Genomic DNA, 16,362 nt, shown 5'->3' with positions numbered 1-16,362 from the left:
TCCCTCCCTGGCATTTAACAGCTTGCTCTCTCTGCTGCCCCCTTGTGGCAGATATCTATCACACAGAACAGCACCACCCCCTTAAATAAGCTGGGGAGAGATTTAACCCTGCTGTCCTCCTCCCCTGTTGTCCACCATCAGGTTGTTGACCACATTTTTGCGCCTCCTCTTATTTCAGCATGATGTAATGTATAAAAACTGCAGTTAATTATTGTGGACAGGGCAGCTAGTGTGTGTCCACCAAAGGGCTATGTGTGTCTCTGGGCCGTCCACGCTTGGCGCCTGCTCTCGGATTAGTGGGAGTTAAGGAGCTGCTGTCCATCGGAGAAGCTGCCTGCACTGATCTAATCAACTCAACCCGTATTAAGCTCCTTTGCCACAAGGGCCTCTGCTGTCTGAGGAGGCCGAGTATGAAGAGCAGGAGGAGGAAGTGACGGAGGCAGGAAAACAGGCTAAATCAATTATAGCCGTTGATTACCATCTATTCACTAGCCAAGGCAGATAGAGAGACCCTGTAGGCTGCTACTGTGTGCAGCTAATGTGACCTTTTACACAGGGAGGGTCATAAGAAGATACATTGCTTGTTTTGTGGTTGAGGTTGCTCGGATGATGGTGAGGTTAAGCTTCGGACCAGTGGTCCATAGAGGCCAAAGTTGATTCATATTAAAATTATAAACAGTGTGGACAAAAATATTGTCATTGTCTAACTTAATTTTATTGGGATATCTAAGATACATTACACTTAAACATGTGCAGATTATAGGTTACAATTCATTCAGTGGTAATACAACTTCCAGTTAGTTTATTGTCATATACATTAAAATTAACAATAGTATATTCAAATGCAATGAAATGCATCCTTGCAATGCAAGGCTGTCTCAGTCCTAAAAGTACAACTCCATTTCCAAAAATCTTCTAAAGCCAGCATCTGTGATGATATGGGGGTGTGTGAGTCCCCATGGCATCATGGGTAACTTGCTAATCTGTGAAGGCACCATGAATACTGAAATGTACATACAGGTTTTTGAGCATCATATGCTGCCATCCAGAAGACATTTCTTTCAGGGACGACCCTGCTTATTCCATTCAAGACAATGCTAAGCCACATTCTGCACATGGTAGAACACAGTGGTTTTCATCAAAATGCAGTTATTAGATCAGCCTGTCTGCATTACAAACCCATCTCCCAAATGCTTACTGTGTGTTGTATTAAACAAAAGTGACGTAACACACTGGTAAACATGCCCCTGTCCCAACCTTTTTGAAAACTGTTGCAGGCATCAAGTTCAGAATGAGTGTATAATTAAAACACAGCATCCCAACCTTTTTTTGGAATTGGTGTTGTATATATAAATAAGAAATATATGAATGACAACATTAATAATTGGAAATCATACAATATTGTATTATAAGATATGATTGAACAAGGATATTAATATTTGAAGGTTTCTCTGTTCCATGTACACACCAAATTCTGAATGTGATCCAAAAATACTTTAGTAATGTGCATGTAAATGCACTCACTGTAATGCAGCTGTCTAATCCATCCATTAGCAGCCTATAGATACACCCACCAGGCCATATGGTGAGGTGGAAGCAGGGTTACGCAGTCAGCAAAGCAAGAGCTTTATTTGTTCTTAGAGGACGTTAAAGCCAGCACAACTCTCAACAGCTTTTATCTCAGCAGAATCCTGAGTTGACGAAATGTTTTAAATATGTAGTCAGAGTCAGCCCGTCTCTTGGTCTCCCTGTCCCCAGCCAAGAGTGGGTGACTCGTTTCTGTCCTACACCACCACTACCTCGTCTGAGCACTTTTTTGCATTTTCCTGTTATTGCAGCGCCTGCCTGTCAGCTTCCGACTCTGCCTCAGGCTCCTTGTGTGTGTGTTCATGTGTGTTTGTGAGCACCATGTTTCCTGTTGTTTGGGTTCAGGTACTTTCTCACCAGCTCCAGGAGTGGAGGCGACCCCGCCCTCTGCTCGAGCTGAACATGACTGGAAGTGCTGCTGGCAGCTTCCCATTATCGCCACAGTCTTGTTTTTCACTTCTCGTTTAATAAGTGGGCGACTGACCGTGATGCGTGGATCCTTGTGTCTGTTTCAGAAGTGTAGTGAAAATGACCTGTGTGATCTGTTGTGGGGAGTGTTGAAGGATTTAGGCCTATCTGGTGTTGTTAGCAGTGACACAGAGCAGATGAGGAGTTCGATTGTTTTTCACAAGAACTGTCACATGTTGTGTCTCTGAATCAGACTTGTCTCTTAAAAGTCCACAATTGTTACATCAACTTGTGTCTGTGTGTGTGTGTTGGTGTGTGTGTCTGCTATGCAAACACTAAATGTCAGTTTTTGTCAATTTCTGTTCCCATTTGCAATTTTTTGATATCTGATTCATTTTCTTCCTCCGTAATTCTTTATCCTTTCACTTTTCATCCCTTCTCATTTCCTGTTCTCCATCTACATCCTCTCTTCATCGTTTTCCAAATTATTCCCTTTTCTCACTGTCTTGTCACTGTCTTTCTGCCCATCTTCCCTTTCTGCAGCTGGTTTCATGGGAAGATAACTCGAGAGCAGGCCGAGCGACTCCTCTACCCTCCGGAGACGGGCTTGTTCCTGGTGAGAGAGAGCACCAACTACCCCGGCGATTACACGCTGTGCGTCAGCTGCGACGGCAAGGTGGAGCACTATCGCATCATCTACCACAACGGCAAGCTTACCATCGACGAGGAGGAGTACTTTGAGAACCTCATGCAGCTGGTTGAGGTGAGGGACAGCAGACAACTTAGCTGCCATTCACGCTTCTATTTTTTCCCCACATAATACCCTTGATACCCATCACACGCCTGGCTTTCAGTCTGGCAGATGAAAAGGATAATTGGCCGCTCATTATCAGTGCCAGTTGGTTGGTTTGTCTTTAAACTTAATAATAGTGAGAACTGAAAGTCACCAAGTGTTCAGCGCTGAACCACAGAGAGCATGTGGAGAAGGATGTTGGTAAGAAAATGAAACCTCTGACATTTATGGACAGAATATCAGTGGTTGCTTTTGTTTCATGTTGTACCAGGAGATAGTTCCTCTCTTCTGAAAGTCATGGAGATGTAGGGCAACTTTTTTAGGCTTCTGGCAAATGCACTCTGCCTGGAAACAACTGCTGTGGCAGAAAATGGGATTTAGAATATTTATTCCACAAACTTAATACCACATTAGAGTTTCTTCAGGGAGACTGGAGAGCAGAAACAGTTAGTCGATCAACAGGAAAAACATCTCCAACTATTTTAATCATTTAGTAACTTTAACAATATTTTTTTCAAGCAGAAATGCCAGATATTCCCTTGTTAAAGCTTCTTAGTTGTGTGGATTTGCTGCTCTTTTTTTGTCTCACATGATTGTAAACAAAGCATTTTTAGGTACCCGGCCGCCATCCTATCAGGACCCACACCTAAAGCTGATAAATTGTTTCATATTATAACATTTTGATGGAGTGTGTCTGTTTTCAGTAGTGCAGCATTTGTATCATATGTTTAGTAACCAGAAAATTCACAAACGAACTTCATTCATCAGACAATCTTCTGTTATGCTACTCAGCCAATCGAATCTGTGCAATACAATTTTGTTGCCACTTGTGCGAGTGAGATACACACACGTGAGAGACGAAACGATAGATGACAGGTTTTAGTCGGAGGAAAGAAATGCCACGTGATGTGTAAGACAACGAAAACTGAGCTTTTAATTGAGAACAGACAGACTCTTACATATTCCTTTTTCCCATAGGCAGTTCAAAACTAGTATGTCTCATCATATGTTATAATGAGACCACGTTAAAAATAATGAAATCTCTTACTAAGGACGTCACATTGGACTCTGAAAAATTGTGATGGGCATTTTTCACTATTTTCTATTTTTCTGACATTATTTAGACCAAATGAATAATTAAGAAAGTAATGTCAGTAATTAAAAAATAATCAAAATGTGCTGCAAGTTCTTGTTTTCAGCCTGCATGTAGAGTTGGCAAACTTACCTCCCCCTTAAAAAATTAATGTACAAGACTAGGTGGGATTTATGCCATCAACTTTTCTCGCTTTGTTTTGAATTACATTCATGTTGTCAAAAATGCCTCTTGGATAACTCGATCAATCACACAGTGTTCACAGTCAGTTAAATGTTCGGATTATTTTTATGATTTTTATGAATGAGATTTGAAACCCATCTTTCAGTTTTTTGCCAGTATTGAGATTAGTAAAATTAACTCAATCATGCAGCAGTATGATTACATAACTCTGTAAACACAAGACCCACACACAGACGCACACATATTCACTGTCCCCAAGGAGGTTCCCTAAAAACCAGACTCAAGTACACGTTCACATTCTTCAAAAAGCTGTCTGATCCTCTCACTCTCTGCCTGTTATCTGAAAGCCGGTTCAGAGGAAGGACATGGAGAGGGGAGTGCAGGAGACATGATGGTAGAGGGAAGGAGAGAGAGACAGAGGCCTTTCATCCTCTCAGATAAAGAGAAGAGCTGGATTGGCGGCTATCACACTTTTAATTGTACCTCATCTCTTTGCCTTGCGGGGCATTGGAAGTGGACGACAGGAATGTGCCAGCTGGCACCGAGACCATCTACATCCCCGGTGCATTCTCGTTATCAGCCACCCACAATCTCTATCTCTCCATCTCTATCCTCCCCTCTCTTGTTCACACCCTCCAGGCTTGGTTCTGCCTCCACTTCCTTTCTCCACCTCCCTCCCTCCCTCTCTTTCTCTCTTTGTGTTCCCTCGTGTATACCTGGCATATTGCTTTCTTTCCTTCTCTCTTTGTTATCTACCTCAGCCTCTTCCTCTGTTCCCCCACCCTGCCTTTCTGTCTCTCTCTCTCAATCTCACTATATCTTTATCCTTTCCCTCGTCTGCATTCCCCCGTGTCTTCTCTTTCTCTCTATAATAGGCTATGAGAGGATGCCTCACATTCTTGTGTGTTTATCTGGCTTGCCCACCGTTCCCCTGCTCTGCCTGCCCTGCTCTTATTGGCCTGTCACAGCAGGCTTCACACAGACCTGCATATACACACACCACAGGCGTACTTATACACTGGAACTACTGGGCCTCCTCTCTGTCAATCACAACATCCACAGTGATGTTTTGTATGTCATTCACATGTATGAAGTGATACTGCTGAAACAAAGATGGCTCCATATGTTATTTAGATGGGTGTAACAGCACGGCGAAAAGTATTTTCAGACACAATGCCCGTTCTGTGTTTTCGCTCTGTGATTACACCCTTCTGCGTTAATTACATATGGGAAGATCTTGATTTATGCAGCACCGCTGCATGCTAAAAATACCTTTTTTCATGCATTAAAAGACTGAATTTATGTAATTGTAATGTGTTAAAAAGCAGTATCAATTATGCAACATGTTAATTTGCGTTAACCAACATGATAATGAGAACACTGCACATATAATAACAAATGATGCAGCAACATCACAGATGAGTGCTGAAAGAAATGTGAATATATGTATAATTGTGTATGTCATGTATGTATGAGTGTGGTGCGGTTGTTAATCCACATACGTGTCTGCATGTGTGAGCATCTGAATAATGTAGTGGAGAGCCCTCCTTCACCATGCTGCCCCCTGGTGGTTGAATTGGTAACTTACACTCGGTGGTCAATTTGCCATGCTGCAGTTGTGTAACATTGACTTTGTTGTTGGTAGAGAGTTTCTTCTTCTGCTTTATTAATTTAGTGACCAAACAGAGATTCAGTTATCTTTGTTAGGAAGACACTGATTTGTCTCACACATTTAAATATCACCAAAAGGGGACATCTGCATTCATAATCCTAATCTCCAACGTGATTTCTTGATGATGAGCAGATATTGACGGGTTGTTTGCTTCACTGTGTTTCTGGAGGTGAAGGATCAGATGGATTGAACTCTCTTACATCCACTCACTCCTCCTCGGCTGCTGGTTCCCACAATAAACTCCACAGCTCCTGGGGGGGATGGTGGGCTCTCAACAGTCTTCCTCAAATGCCTAACACAGGCTGTCAATCATCAGCGGAGGTTTATTCATTTCTAAAGATCCTGTCACATCAATTGATGTATGATTGCAGCACGGATGCACTGGGATTCAGAGAATTGCGTTAATTTTGTTCATAGTTGTATATAAATCATCTTTCAATAACGATCTAAAGGTTTCATATCCGATGAGATAAGTGTCGAACTCTCCACTTAAACTGAAAGAACTTAATCACCATCGTGCTTGCATTTGTGACGTCATGGTTAGGATGATAGGCTGGATGCCATTCAGCACAGGTGCATCTGTTGTTATAAATAAGGTTATATGTTCTCTTTTTTTATGTAATAAGAAGAAATGTGTCAATCAAAAATTGATTTTTCTCTATTAATAATTCCAGCGGGACTTGACTAGGGGTGCACAGAGCTCAAATAAGTGCTACTTCCACAAAAGCAACCCTGGATCCTCAGTTCGTTGACATGGTGTTCTCTTCAATAACTCATCTTCACCTCCCCCATTGATGGAATATATCTCCTCCTCCAGTCAGAGCAGTAGCAGCCAACCCTAAACTTGCCAAACAAGTCAAAAGTCAAAAATGAAATTTCATTTCATCTTTTGAATGGAAATAAGGCAGGAATTCCCTCAAGACAGCCATCCTCCTCTGTTACAGTGATGCATGCTTTCTGTCTTTGGTGAAGACAAACACCTTCGATGTCCTGCACATATTAAATCAGTGGAGCCCCCGCACATCAACCCTTACCTGAATCTTCTTTTCATCACTACTTTCATGTTCTTCTGTAGAGAGTTGCTGGAAATATCCGCCTCACTTTTGTTTTGCATATCAAAAGCTTGTGCACAGATTCACCATTCAGATTCCATCCTTGAACATCAGTCCTTGATCATTCAATGTAGTTCAAGTTGGCAGAGTGAGAGTGAACTGTTACAGTATATCCTGACTATATTAGATCTTTAAAAAGAAGAATGAATCCCTTCAGAAAGAAAACCTGGGTTTTTGTTGTTGTTTTCAACACTACATACTGACTTTTGTCTTTATGTATTGAAAATGCATTTAATATTTTTTATCTCTGTCCCCAGCACTACACCAAAGACGCCGATGGCCTTTGCACCCGGCTGATTAAACCCAAGTTGATGGAAGGAACAGTGGCAGCACAAGACGAGTTCTCCAGGAGTAAGTACACACTGAGCTCATTACGCTGCTCTACAGGGACACTGGCACCAACACACACACACGGACGTTATTGTGTTTATATACAGTCACGCTATCCTCAGTCTGTGGCACATTCACAGCATACAGACAAAGCCTGAATCTCCTACAGGAGTTCCCCTATCATCTCGTCCTAATAGCATTAATCAACAGAGGGTAATTAATCTTCAGCGTCTGGGGACAACTGCTGGGCTTCACCGGTTCCTAAGGTCAATCAGAGTCTTCCTCCACCTCTGTCTCTTTTCGTTGCTCTTCATGTACCCATCTGACCCGGCGAACACAAGCACAGGATAACTGGGGAAAGCTAAATGATCAAATAAATTAACACTTCACTTCCATAACTTCCAAATGACAGATATTCAGAAATAAAGCTGAATATATTAATGAATATTTTAATACATTTTGTCTGTAGTTAAGTAGCGCTGGTTCTTTGTGTCAATGTTTTACTTGCAAAATCATATAAATATGTAATAATAATCAATATCATCCCTTTGTTAATGCATGTTCCTCCCTGGGTGTTGGATGGTCATATTATTAGACGTATAGCGTGATTGTGGTTGACTGTGAGGTCTGCTAAGTGTTATCTGTGCTGTCTTGGCAGGCGGCTGGGCCTTGAACAGAAAGGAGCTGAAACTCCTGCAGACTATTGGCAAAGGGGAGTTTGGAGGTGAGGAATTGACTTTACAAGGATCTCTTCATCATTAATTTCATACATCAGAGCCATAATAACAGAGACCGAGTTCGCTGCGCATAATTTACTAAAACCTCACCCTGGCTGTGTCCTTGTCAGATGTGATGGTGGGAGACTACAGAGGGACCAAGGTGGCGGTCAAGTGCATCAAAAATGACGCCACAGCACAGGCTTTCATCGCTGAGGCTTCTGTCATGACGTAAGTTCCTCTGACTATCGCTCTGTACTTCACACTTCCTACAAAATATGTTCGTCTGTGCGCGCGTACACGTGCAGACCGTTTACTTTTACATCTGATTATTGTTGTAGATACAACAAGAGATACCTTCATGTTTTCCAGCAGGCTAACGCCTGATTGCTTTCGTTTTGTTCTGTTCAGGCAACTGAGGCACAACAACCTGGTGCAGTTGCTAGGGGTAATCGTGGAGGAAAGGAGCAGTCTCTACATCGTCACAGAGTACATGGCTAAGGTTTGTCACAACCATTTTTTGCAAGCCAACACAGCTAAAGTGGCTGCTGAGCTAAACAACTGCGGGGGTACCTAGCAGACAGTGAAAAATTTGTTTGAACGTCCAACCAGAACGTCTCGTTATGGTTCGAAAATGGTTCCAAAAGGAAAGTTGTGATGATGTCTGCAATATTAGCTGGCTGTCAGCTGGGCTTCCTTCCTGAGCGTCCCAGAAATGTTGAAATACGATGTTAACACGACCAAATCAGCAACCCAGAATGCACCCAAGTCTGCTGGGTCAAAGCCCTGTGCTTTACCCATTCATCCACCAGAACTCTGTAAACTCAAAGTCCATTTCTTGTATTATGTCACCTCACTTTTTGGCAGAAAGAAACCACAGTCTTAAAATGATAAAAACAGGAATACAATTAACATGTAGGCCAACATAAATGGCATGAACATGTTTTTATATTTTAAAAAAATGTGCAGCAATTAATACTAGTCTTTGGACATGGAGTGAACATCACAGTGTGGCTGTCTAATAACAACCATTTCACAACCAAATAAATTCATTGTCAATAAAATATATATTTTTTAAAAGATACATTCATTTGCTTTGTCTCATAGTATTTAATACAATCAATATTCCCTGGTTTGTAAGAGAGTTCTGAATAGACCATCTGGCCCTCTTCCTCATAACTGCGTTGCAATTTTTGGTGTCCATCCAGGAGAATTTTTGGATACAAACATGTCGTCACCGTCTGGACAATGTTTGCCGGTTAGCTTCATATTTACTGTATAGATATTATAGTATCAATCATCATCTATCTTTCTGTCAGCAAGCAAATGAGAGTATTTTCCAGAGATGATAAGCTATTCCTTTTAATGTTGTATATACAACCTAAAAAAAAATCACTGGTTAAACTAATATTAACAATAATCGCAATACCTTATTAATAAGATAAAATAATGTAAATAAGAACAGATAATTTTGAATGACACTCCTTTGTTTTGTTGCCCCCTCAAAGTTTGAATTTGTAAATTGTTCTAAATATAGTGTGGGCCCATGTAGCTTAGCTGAGAGTACACCAACACTTTCGGGGTCAGAGACTTGAGATTTGAGAGAGTCGGTGCTAAAAATGTCCTCCTCCTCCTCTGAACTGTGTCACAGGGCAGCCTAGTGGACTACCTGCGCTCCCGAGGACGAACCGTGCTCGGCGGAGACTGCTTACTCAAGTTCTCGCTGTGAGTCCTCTTCATCTCTGTTCAAGTACTTATTACATTTGTAGAAAAGACAAATGTTTAATCAGCACAGCTCAGGGTCTACAGGTAAACTGCTGCTCTTTTTCTGTCAGGATTTGAATAGAATTTCAACAGAAGAGTGTCACCCTCTTGACTGGGAACATAAAAGAAGCCCTTTGCTCACACAAGCAGCCATCATGCAGGTTGTTTGCCTTTATAAAGAGCTGCTTTATCTGGAGGTCATTTAGCTGATGCTGTAACCCGGCACAAGTTAAAATGAGCGCAACCGTTACATAAGAGTAAACATTCAGATCAGTAGGCAGAAAAACGCACATCCACGAGGAAGTATTTCATGATTCATTTTCAGTCTGACCCATGTAAGCCTTGTATGAGCTTGTTAGAGATGTGCATGTGATGAGATTTAAACTGCATTAACATGAAGCAAGTAGAAAAGTGTAATTTATATGCAGTTACTTTCTGATTCAGCATTCTCATCTTTTTGCATTATTGGAATTTTCACCGCAGTTGTTGTTTGATGTGTCCTGGCAGGTCTTAATCACAGCCACAAATATGTCCACCTAGATTAAGGAGTAGATGCACACCTGTGAGTTGTTATTATGTTAGTCATCCCGTCCTCACTCATCATCTCTCCTGTCTCGCTGTGTTACCCAGCGATGTGTGTGAAGCCATGGAGTACCTGGAGGCCAACAACTTCGTCCACAGAGACCTGGCAGCTCGTAATGTGCTGGTGTCCGATGACAACATCGCCAAGGTCAGCGACTTCGGCCTCACCAAGGAGGCCTCCTCCATACAGGACACTGCCAAGCTGCCCGTCAAATGGACCTCCCCTGAAGCACTAAGAGAGAAGGTGAGAGACGATGAGGGATGGATGGGTCGCAGACCCGGGCTGCCCATCCGTCGCTTTTCTCTGCTTCACCTACTTTAATTTGAGTACAGCGTAACATAACATAAAAAGGACAATTCTTAAAGCTGGAGTGCAGACCTTGTGTCTCCCCCCTCTGGCAGTGAGAGTAATGACATAAACACTATGGAAGTGTGTTTATAACATTGGCCTGCAGGTGATCTCGCCTCATTTCCGCATCCCCGGGAGCGCTCTTTTCAAGTCTTTTGTGGAATTAATCCTTCTTATGAATGTTGAGGGGTTTTTTTATCTGGACCACCCACTCTAGAAACTTTTCTTAGAGGCTTCTTAGGATTTTCCGACATAGCTTCAGCCATACTCTAGAAAAAAACATCATATAGAAAAAGCAATGAGAAAACAGAACGAAAAACAGTACCAAAATAAAACAAAAATCAAACAAATATAACATAAAAAAAATCAATTAATTTATCGTGTAAAAGGCCTGCACAGGAAAGTCATCACTACCAACTGACCCCGAAGCACCATTAAAGTGGGAAATACAGAGAGCTTTCCCTGGCGGTGAAAGGCTCAACCATCATGGTGTCATTCACTCATTCAGCAAAGGTCTGAATGTAACAGACGTTGATTTATATTTTTATAAATGTACTAAGTCCTTCACTGTCGCTTTAAGCAGGCATGAAAACAATTAGATAATTTAATGCCAGAGTTGACACTGCTCTGACATCACATTAACCACGAAAAAAACAAATATTAGGCATGGCAGACTATCTGTGTGTGACTTGTACAACAAGTCTGGGTCACTCGTGAATTTTGTTAATATCCAAGATTGGAAAAGCATGAAAAATTGGCAGCAAATTCTCGCAAATGACTAATACATGCAGATTAAGAACAAATCTGTTCGCACAGGTGTTCCTTGCACGAGGTCTCGCGTGTTTATAGTAAAGCTTAGATAACTTTTCTCTAATGTTTTGCCCCTAAAACCTGTTTTGTTTTAAGGTGGACTGAAATCCCATTAAGGACTTTGTTTTATAGCAGCAGTTTAACTAAGAGGCAGCCTGCTGTTCCCTCATTTTCGTCTCTTAATCTACCAAATCTGCATGTGCACATGCTCTTTGGAGCCTGTGCTGACATGGAATTTCAACTCACTGAACACATTTGGTGTTACTTTTGTGTTTATTATTCTCGTTTCCTCACTTGATCTCCTAAAAATGGCACTAAAACAAGCAAGCACAGACTATTTTGTCTGGCTAAAGGAGGCAAAGGAAGAGCTTCCCACTGAATGCCTTTGTTTAATGTGTGCATTTGGGCTTTTTTTGGTCCAACAGAGATTTTCCACCAAGTCAGACGTCTGGAGTTATGGAATCCTACTTTGGGAGATCTACTCCTTTGGGCGCGTGCCTTACCCTAGAATTGTAAGTACCTGATTGTTGTGGCTCTTTGAGGTCTAAGGGTATACCAGCAGATGGCAGGCTTCATTGCTAAGACCAGTGTTTATTTTTCTTATTTATTTTCACACAGGATTAGTGAAATATCTTGTACCTTCAGTGCTGACCTCAAAATAATTACATTTGTGTCATTAGACTGCTGGAGCAGGTGATGAAAACATGATGCAATATGTACTGTGTTATGGATGTCATTATTTCTGCACGCTTCGCCACTTGTCACATTAACATATTTAGTTGTTTGTTGTTGTGAAAAACAACACTTGCCTGGGATGTTGTGTTGCCTTTAAGTCATATTGTCAGCTGCATCAGCTGACATGTTCATGTGGACGCTATGTCATCATTGCTCTGTCTCGCAGCCTTTGAAAGAGGTGGTGCCCCGGGTAGAGAATGGATACAAAATGGACGCCCCAGACGGCTGCCCGCCCGTGGTGTATGACCTGATGAAGCAGTGCTGGACCCTGGACGCCGTGATGCGGCCCTCCTTCCGCATGCTGAGGGAGAAGCTGCAGCATATCAGAGCCAAGGAGCTCTACCTGTGAAGAGGAGGCTCAGGGGGGGCGATGGGGAGGGAGAGAAGGGGGGCGAGACAAAGCCCAGCACAGCTGTAAAGCAGGAGGAGGAGAAGAAGAGGGACCACAGCACCCTTCCTCCTGCTCAGCCTGTTGACCTGTGGGACTGCCATACTGCGCCCCCCTCCCCCCGACCTCAGGCGTCCGCCAGCCGCCCTCTGCTTCCATACAAGGACTGTTTTCCTGTTTGTGTTGTATAGCTTTTGCCAGACAGTTTCCTCTTCTCTCGGTGGGCCACTGCTCTCCCCTCCTTCTATACCTGCCGCTGCTCATTCTCTCTCCTCTCTTGGTCCAACTTTCTTTTCCTGTAGTTTTCTTTCTTATATTTTCCTCCCCTCCTCCTCTCCTGAACACGACATTAAGTAGAGGGGAGGCTGGCCTTTTCCTCCACGTTTGTCAGGTGCTCTTTCTTCACCCCCCCCATCATTCCTGGATCTCTGTATCACCATGTGGCTCTGCATGAATTCAGCCCAGCTCTGTCATTCCATCTTCCCCTCTGTCCCTCCCTCCCTCGACATGGTGTCAGGTGTGGGGCCTTCGCTCTGTGCTAAAGTGCCTCCAGTCTACAGAGCTCCAGACTTCCCTCCAGCACGTCTTTCAACTGGACTGTTGTGGTTTGATTTTATTTTTTTTTTATTACTTTTTTAAGGAAATCTTTTTTATTGCTTTCTTTTTTTTTCAGGGAGGTTATCAAACCATTTTATTTTTTAGTGCCGTTTCCCCCACCTCCACCATCACCCATCAAGACTGGGGATTTTTTTTTCCCCCCACGTTTCCACGAAGAGAGCATGAACAGGACAAGGGAGGATTTGGGGGCCAGAATCATGTTTGTCCTCCAACCAGTAGAGCCCCAGTGGTGGTGGTGGTGGTGGTGGTGGTGGTGGGGGCGCAGGACAGTAACAGGAGCTCGGGGAGAGGCAGTTCACAAACATGGTCGATTCATCATACGTGGGCTTGTTTTTATATCAAAATATATTTAAAGGATTAAAAAAAAAAAAAAGAACAAGGAAAAAACTGACTTTGACGGAGAATTCAAAAAAAAGGAGGACTTTCAGCAGCCAGGAGTGTCTTGGCAATAGGAATGTTCAGTGTCTCTGTGAACGCTGGGGTCAGGGTGGTGCATGCTGTGTGTGAGAGGCCTTGGGTTCAACTGTCAGTGCTTTCAATGTTCATTGTTTTATTATGCTATCATGATTATGAATAAATCATTCCATCTGAACAGTGTGGAAACACCTGCATCATTATATCAGTGTGTGTGTAGGTGAGAGAGCGATTGTGTGTTAGGGAAGGAGTGACGTCATACAAGCGTCTTTCCTTCCATTCATGTGCAGTTGTTTGTGAGGGTGAGAAGGGAATACACGCTGCTTTAAAGAAATACTCAACCCCAAACCCCCCCCCTCCAAAATGACCATTTGTATATCAGTTACTCACCCTGTGTTTTGTTGAATTCATAAAAAACACCTTGGTTTCACCTGGGGGGTTGTTTTGGTGTGTCCGTTTGACGTCATGGACGGACCGCTGAAAAGTTGAAAGCAGCAGTGACAGAGTTCTGTGAAAACTTTACAGTGGTTACTTCTCTTTCTATATCTCTTATTTATTCAGTCCCTCTCTCAAACTTTGTGCAGATTTACTTTGATGGGTATTGCTTGGGCGGAGACGGATGGTAAATAGTGTCAGCGCATCATTGCATGTCGCAAGTTAAGGAGCTGAAATTACTGCGTTCGCCCTCGTGTTGCGTTTCCATCAATGCCGTTCTGACTCAGTAGCGCCAAATACCGGTGATGTTAGCAGGGTGTTTTTTGTGCAGTAGGAGTGTTTTTAATTTATACACACATTATGAATTTGGGGGGTGAATTATGCCTTTAACATACAGGATTTTCAAATTACAGACCGTATTAGGCCCCCTGGAGTCCACAGTGGAAATATTCAGCTGCAGATTGTTGAATATTTAGCCATAATTTAATTCAGGAATACTGATTGAGCACATAGCTAGGTCATATTTCTACTGGAGCAGGGTTAAGTGCTGGGCTCAAAGCCCCCTTCATATTAAAGATTGATAAAGAGGCTGCAGATTTTAGCCAGTTACAACAAAGATATTTAAGACTAAGAAATATTACATATATTGAACAAGTGATCAATTTAAATAGAAATGAGGGATTTGATATGACTTACAAGGATGGAAAATGTGTCATCACTACTATTCTCTCAACAGGTGTGTTTTCTTTCTTATTTTTTAAACGCTGACTAGTTTTTAGCCTCCATGTTCCTCTGAATCACATCAAACAACATACTTCTTTGATTCAACTATTCAGTACTGCACAAGCAACATCTGACGAGGATCACAAGACAAAGTGATTGTGAGCTGATTCTCTAAAGATTGTCTCGGATCTGTCTCAAAGCCCAATCTCTTCACAGATGTACGGCTATAAATAAATCCTCCAGTGATCATCTTTTGAGAGCAGAAGTGCCGTGAACAGGTGGTGAAGTGTCAGCAGAGCCTTATAGGTGTGAAGGAGTGTTACTGCAAGATCAGCTGAGCAGTTAACACTAAGCTGGGTTCAACTGTGCCGCCTCCACTCTTTGGAGGGCGTCCACTCGCCCCAAGTGATTAACAGGGCGACATGAGACCAGCAGTCCCTAAGTCTCACTGAATTTATCATGTGCTTTAACTTTAACTCATTCAGATCTCATCTTTTTGACTTTGATCAGCCCTGCATCTTCTGCTGCTGCAGCAAACAAGTGTTTGGAGGCGTGATTTCATGTGATTCCCATGAATTTTAATGACAGTAGCAGGGCGGTAACAATGGGGCCGGTTACGTAAGCAAGGCAGTTTATGCTCATGGCCAAGACTGTGCTGCTGTCAGGACCTATCACGCCAGCTCCAATTTACCATCCTGCTACGGCTGCACGAGACAGGCCTGCTGCAGAGACCCCCAACCCCCACGCACTCAGTTTGTCTCCTTGGTTCACTGGCAAAAAGTACAGCTCATTAGCCGATGGGGGAACATTTTTGGATGTCGCCTGACTGCCAAAAGACACCGCCGGGATGCATAATACAGTCTGAACCCCAGAGGGAGCTGAAATGTGCAACACAGAGCCTCAATCTTGGAATAAATTTGCATTTGGGAAGGAGTTAGTCAAGATAGCAGACTTAGATTTGGAAATTCAGCTGGAGGGGTCAAAGGTCAGAGGAATCCTTTAAACCTTTGAAACCCGAGCAAATTGGCTGTTTATAATTGACTTGACACGAGAAGAAGGCAATGAGCACCAGAAGAAGAAATGACAAAAAATTTAGCAAGTAATTGCATAAGCATTTTTAAAATTAACTGAAAATTAGTATTTTAAAAAAAGTATAATTCAAAATAATAATTTTATAATCATTTAAAATATGTAATTATGATAATTTAAATATAGTTTTTGCCTACCTTTTTCCCCCTAGCTTTTAAAAAAAATAATTTTCTAAATCTACTAATTTCTGCAATTTGTGAAACATGTATTACCAAGTTGCTCATTTTAAAAAACATTTTTTTAAGAAATTGCATCAAAGGTTTAAATGCTTGTGAAAGGCACCTGAAAGCAGCACAAGAAACTTGTCTTCACTCCAGATTTATCACCATATCCTTCATCATTACAGTCACAGTACAGTAAAATCTTTTGATTTGATATATTATGATACATTCTTATAATATATTTTAAAATGTAAAGCCCAGCTGGAGGTATCATCATGATGAGAGCGTGTGGTGACAGGAGTGAGACTTAATACACAGCTGTCACGTCTGCCTGCCGTGGTCTTTCGTTCACACTTAAGTAATCCTGACAACCGCACAGCTCCGCGTTCTTAGTGGGCAC

At 42.3% G+C, this 16,362-nt stretch overlaps 1 protein-coding gene across 1 annotated transcript in view; it reads left to right on the top strand.

The window, feature by feature from the left end:
* Positions 1-13,732, top strand: part of csk (C-terminal Src kinase) — a 53,230-nt gene extending 39,498 nt beyond the window's left edge. Inside the window, exons 5-13 of the mRNA XM_042483755.1 lie at positions 2,539-2,758; positions 7,106-7,199; positions 7,837-7,902; positions 8,026-8,125; positions 8,306-8,396; positions 9,546-9,619; positions 10,289-10,484; positions 11,825-11,911; positions 12,301-13,732. Coding sequence (XP_042339689.1) covers positions 2,539-2,758; positions 7,106-7,199; positions 7,837-7,902; positions 8,026-8,125; positions 8,306-8,396; positions 9,546-9,619; positions 10,289-10,484; positions 11,825-11,911; positions 12,301-12,483 — 1,111 coding nt within the window. The 3' untranslated portion in view covers positions 12,484-13,732. The remainder of the gene's footprint in view (positions 1-2,538; positions 2,759-7,105; positions 7,200-7,836; positions 7,903-8,025; positions 8,126-8,305; positions 8,397-9,545; positions 9,620-10,288; positions 10,485-11,824; positions 11,912-12,300) is intronic.
* The last annotated feature ends 2,630 nt before the right edge of the window (positions 13,733-16,362 follow it).

Source organism: Plectropomus leopardus, chromosome 1 (genome assembly GCF_008729295.1).
Source record: "Plectropomus leopardus isolate mb chromosome 1, YSFRI_Pleo_2.0, whole genome shotgun sequence".
Taxonomy (NCBI): Eukaryota; Metazoa; Chordata; class Actinopteri; order Perciformes; family Serranidae; genus Plectropomus; species Plectropomus leopardus.
Note: the sequence above shows the minus strand (reverse complement) of the source record. Positions and strands in the feature narration are given on the sequence as shown.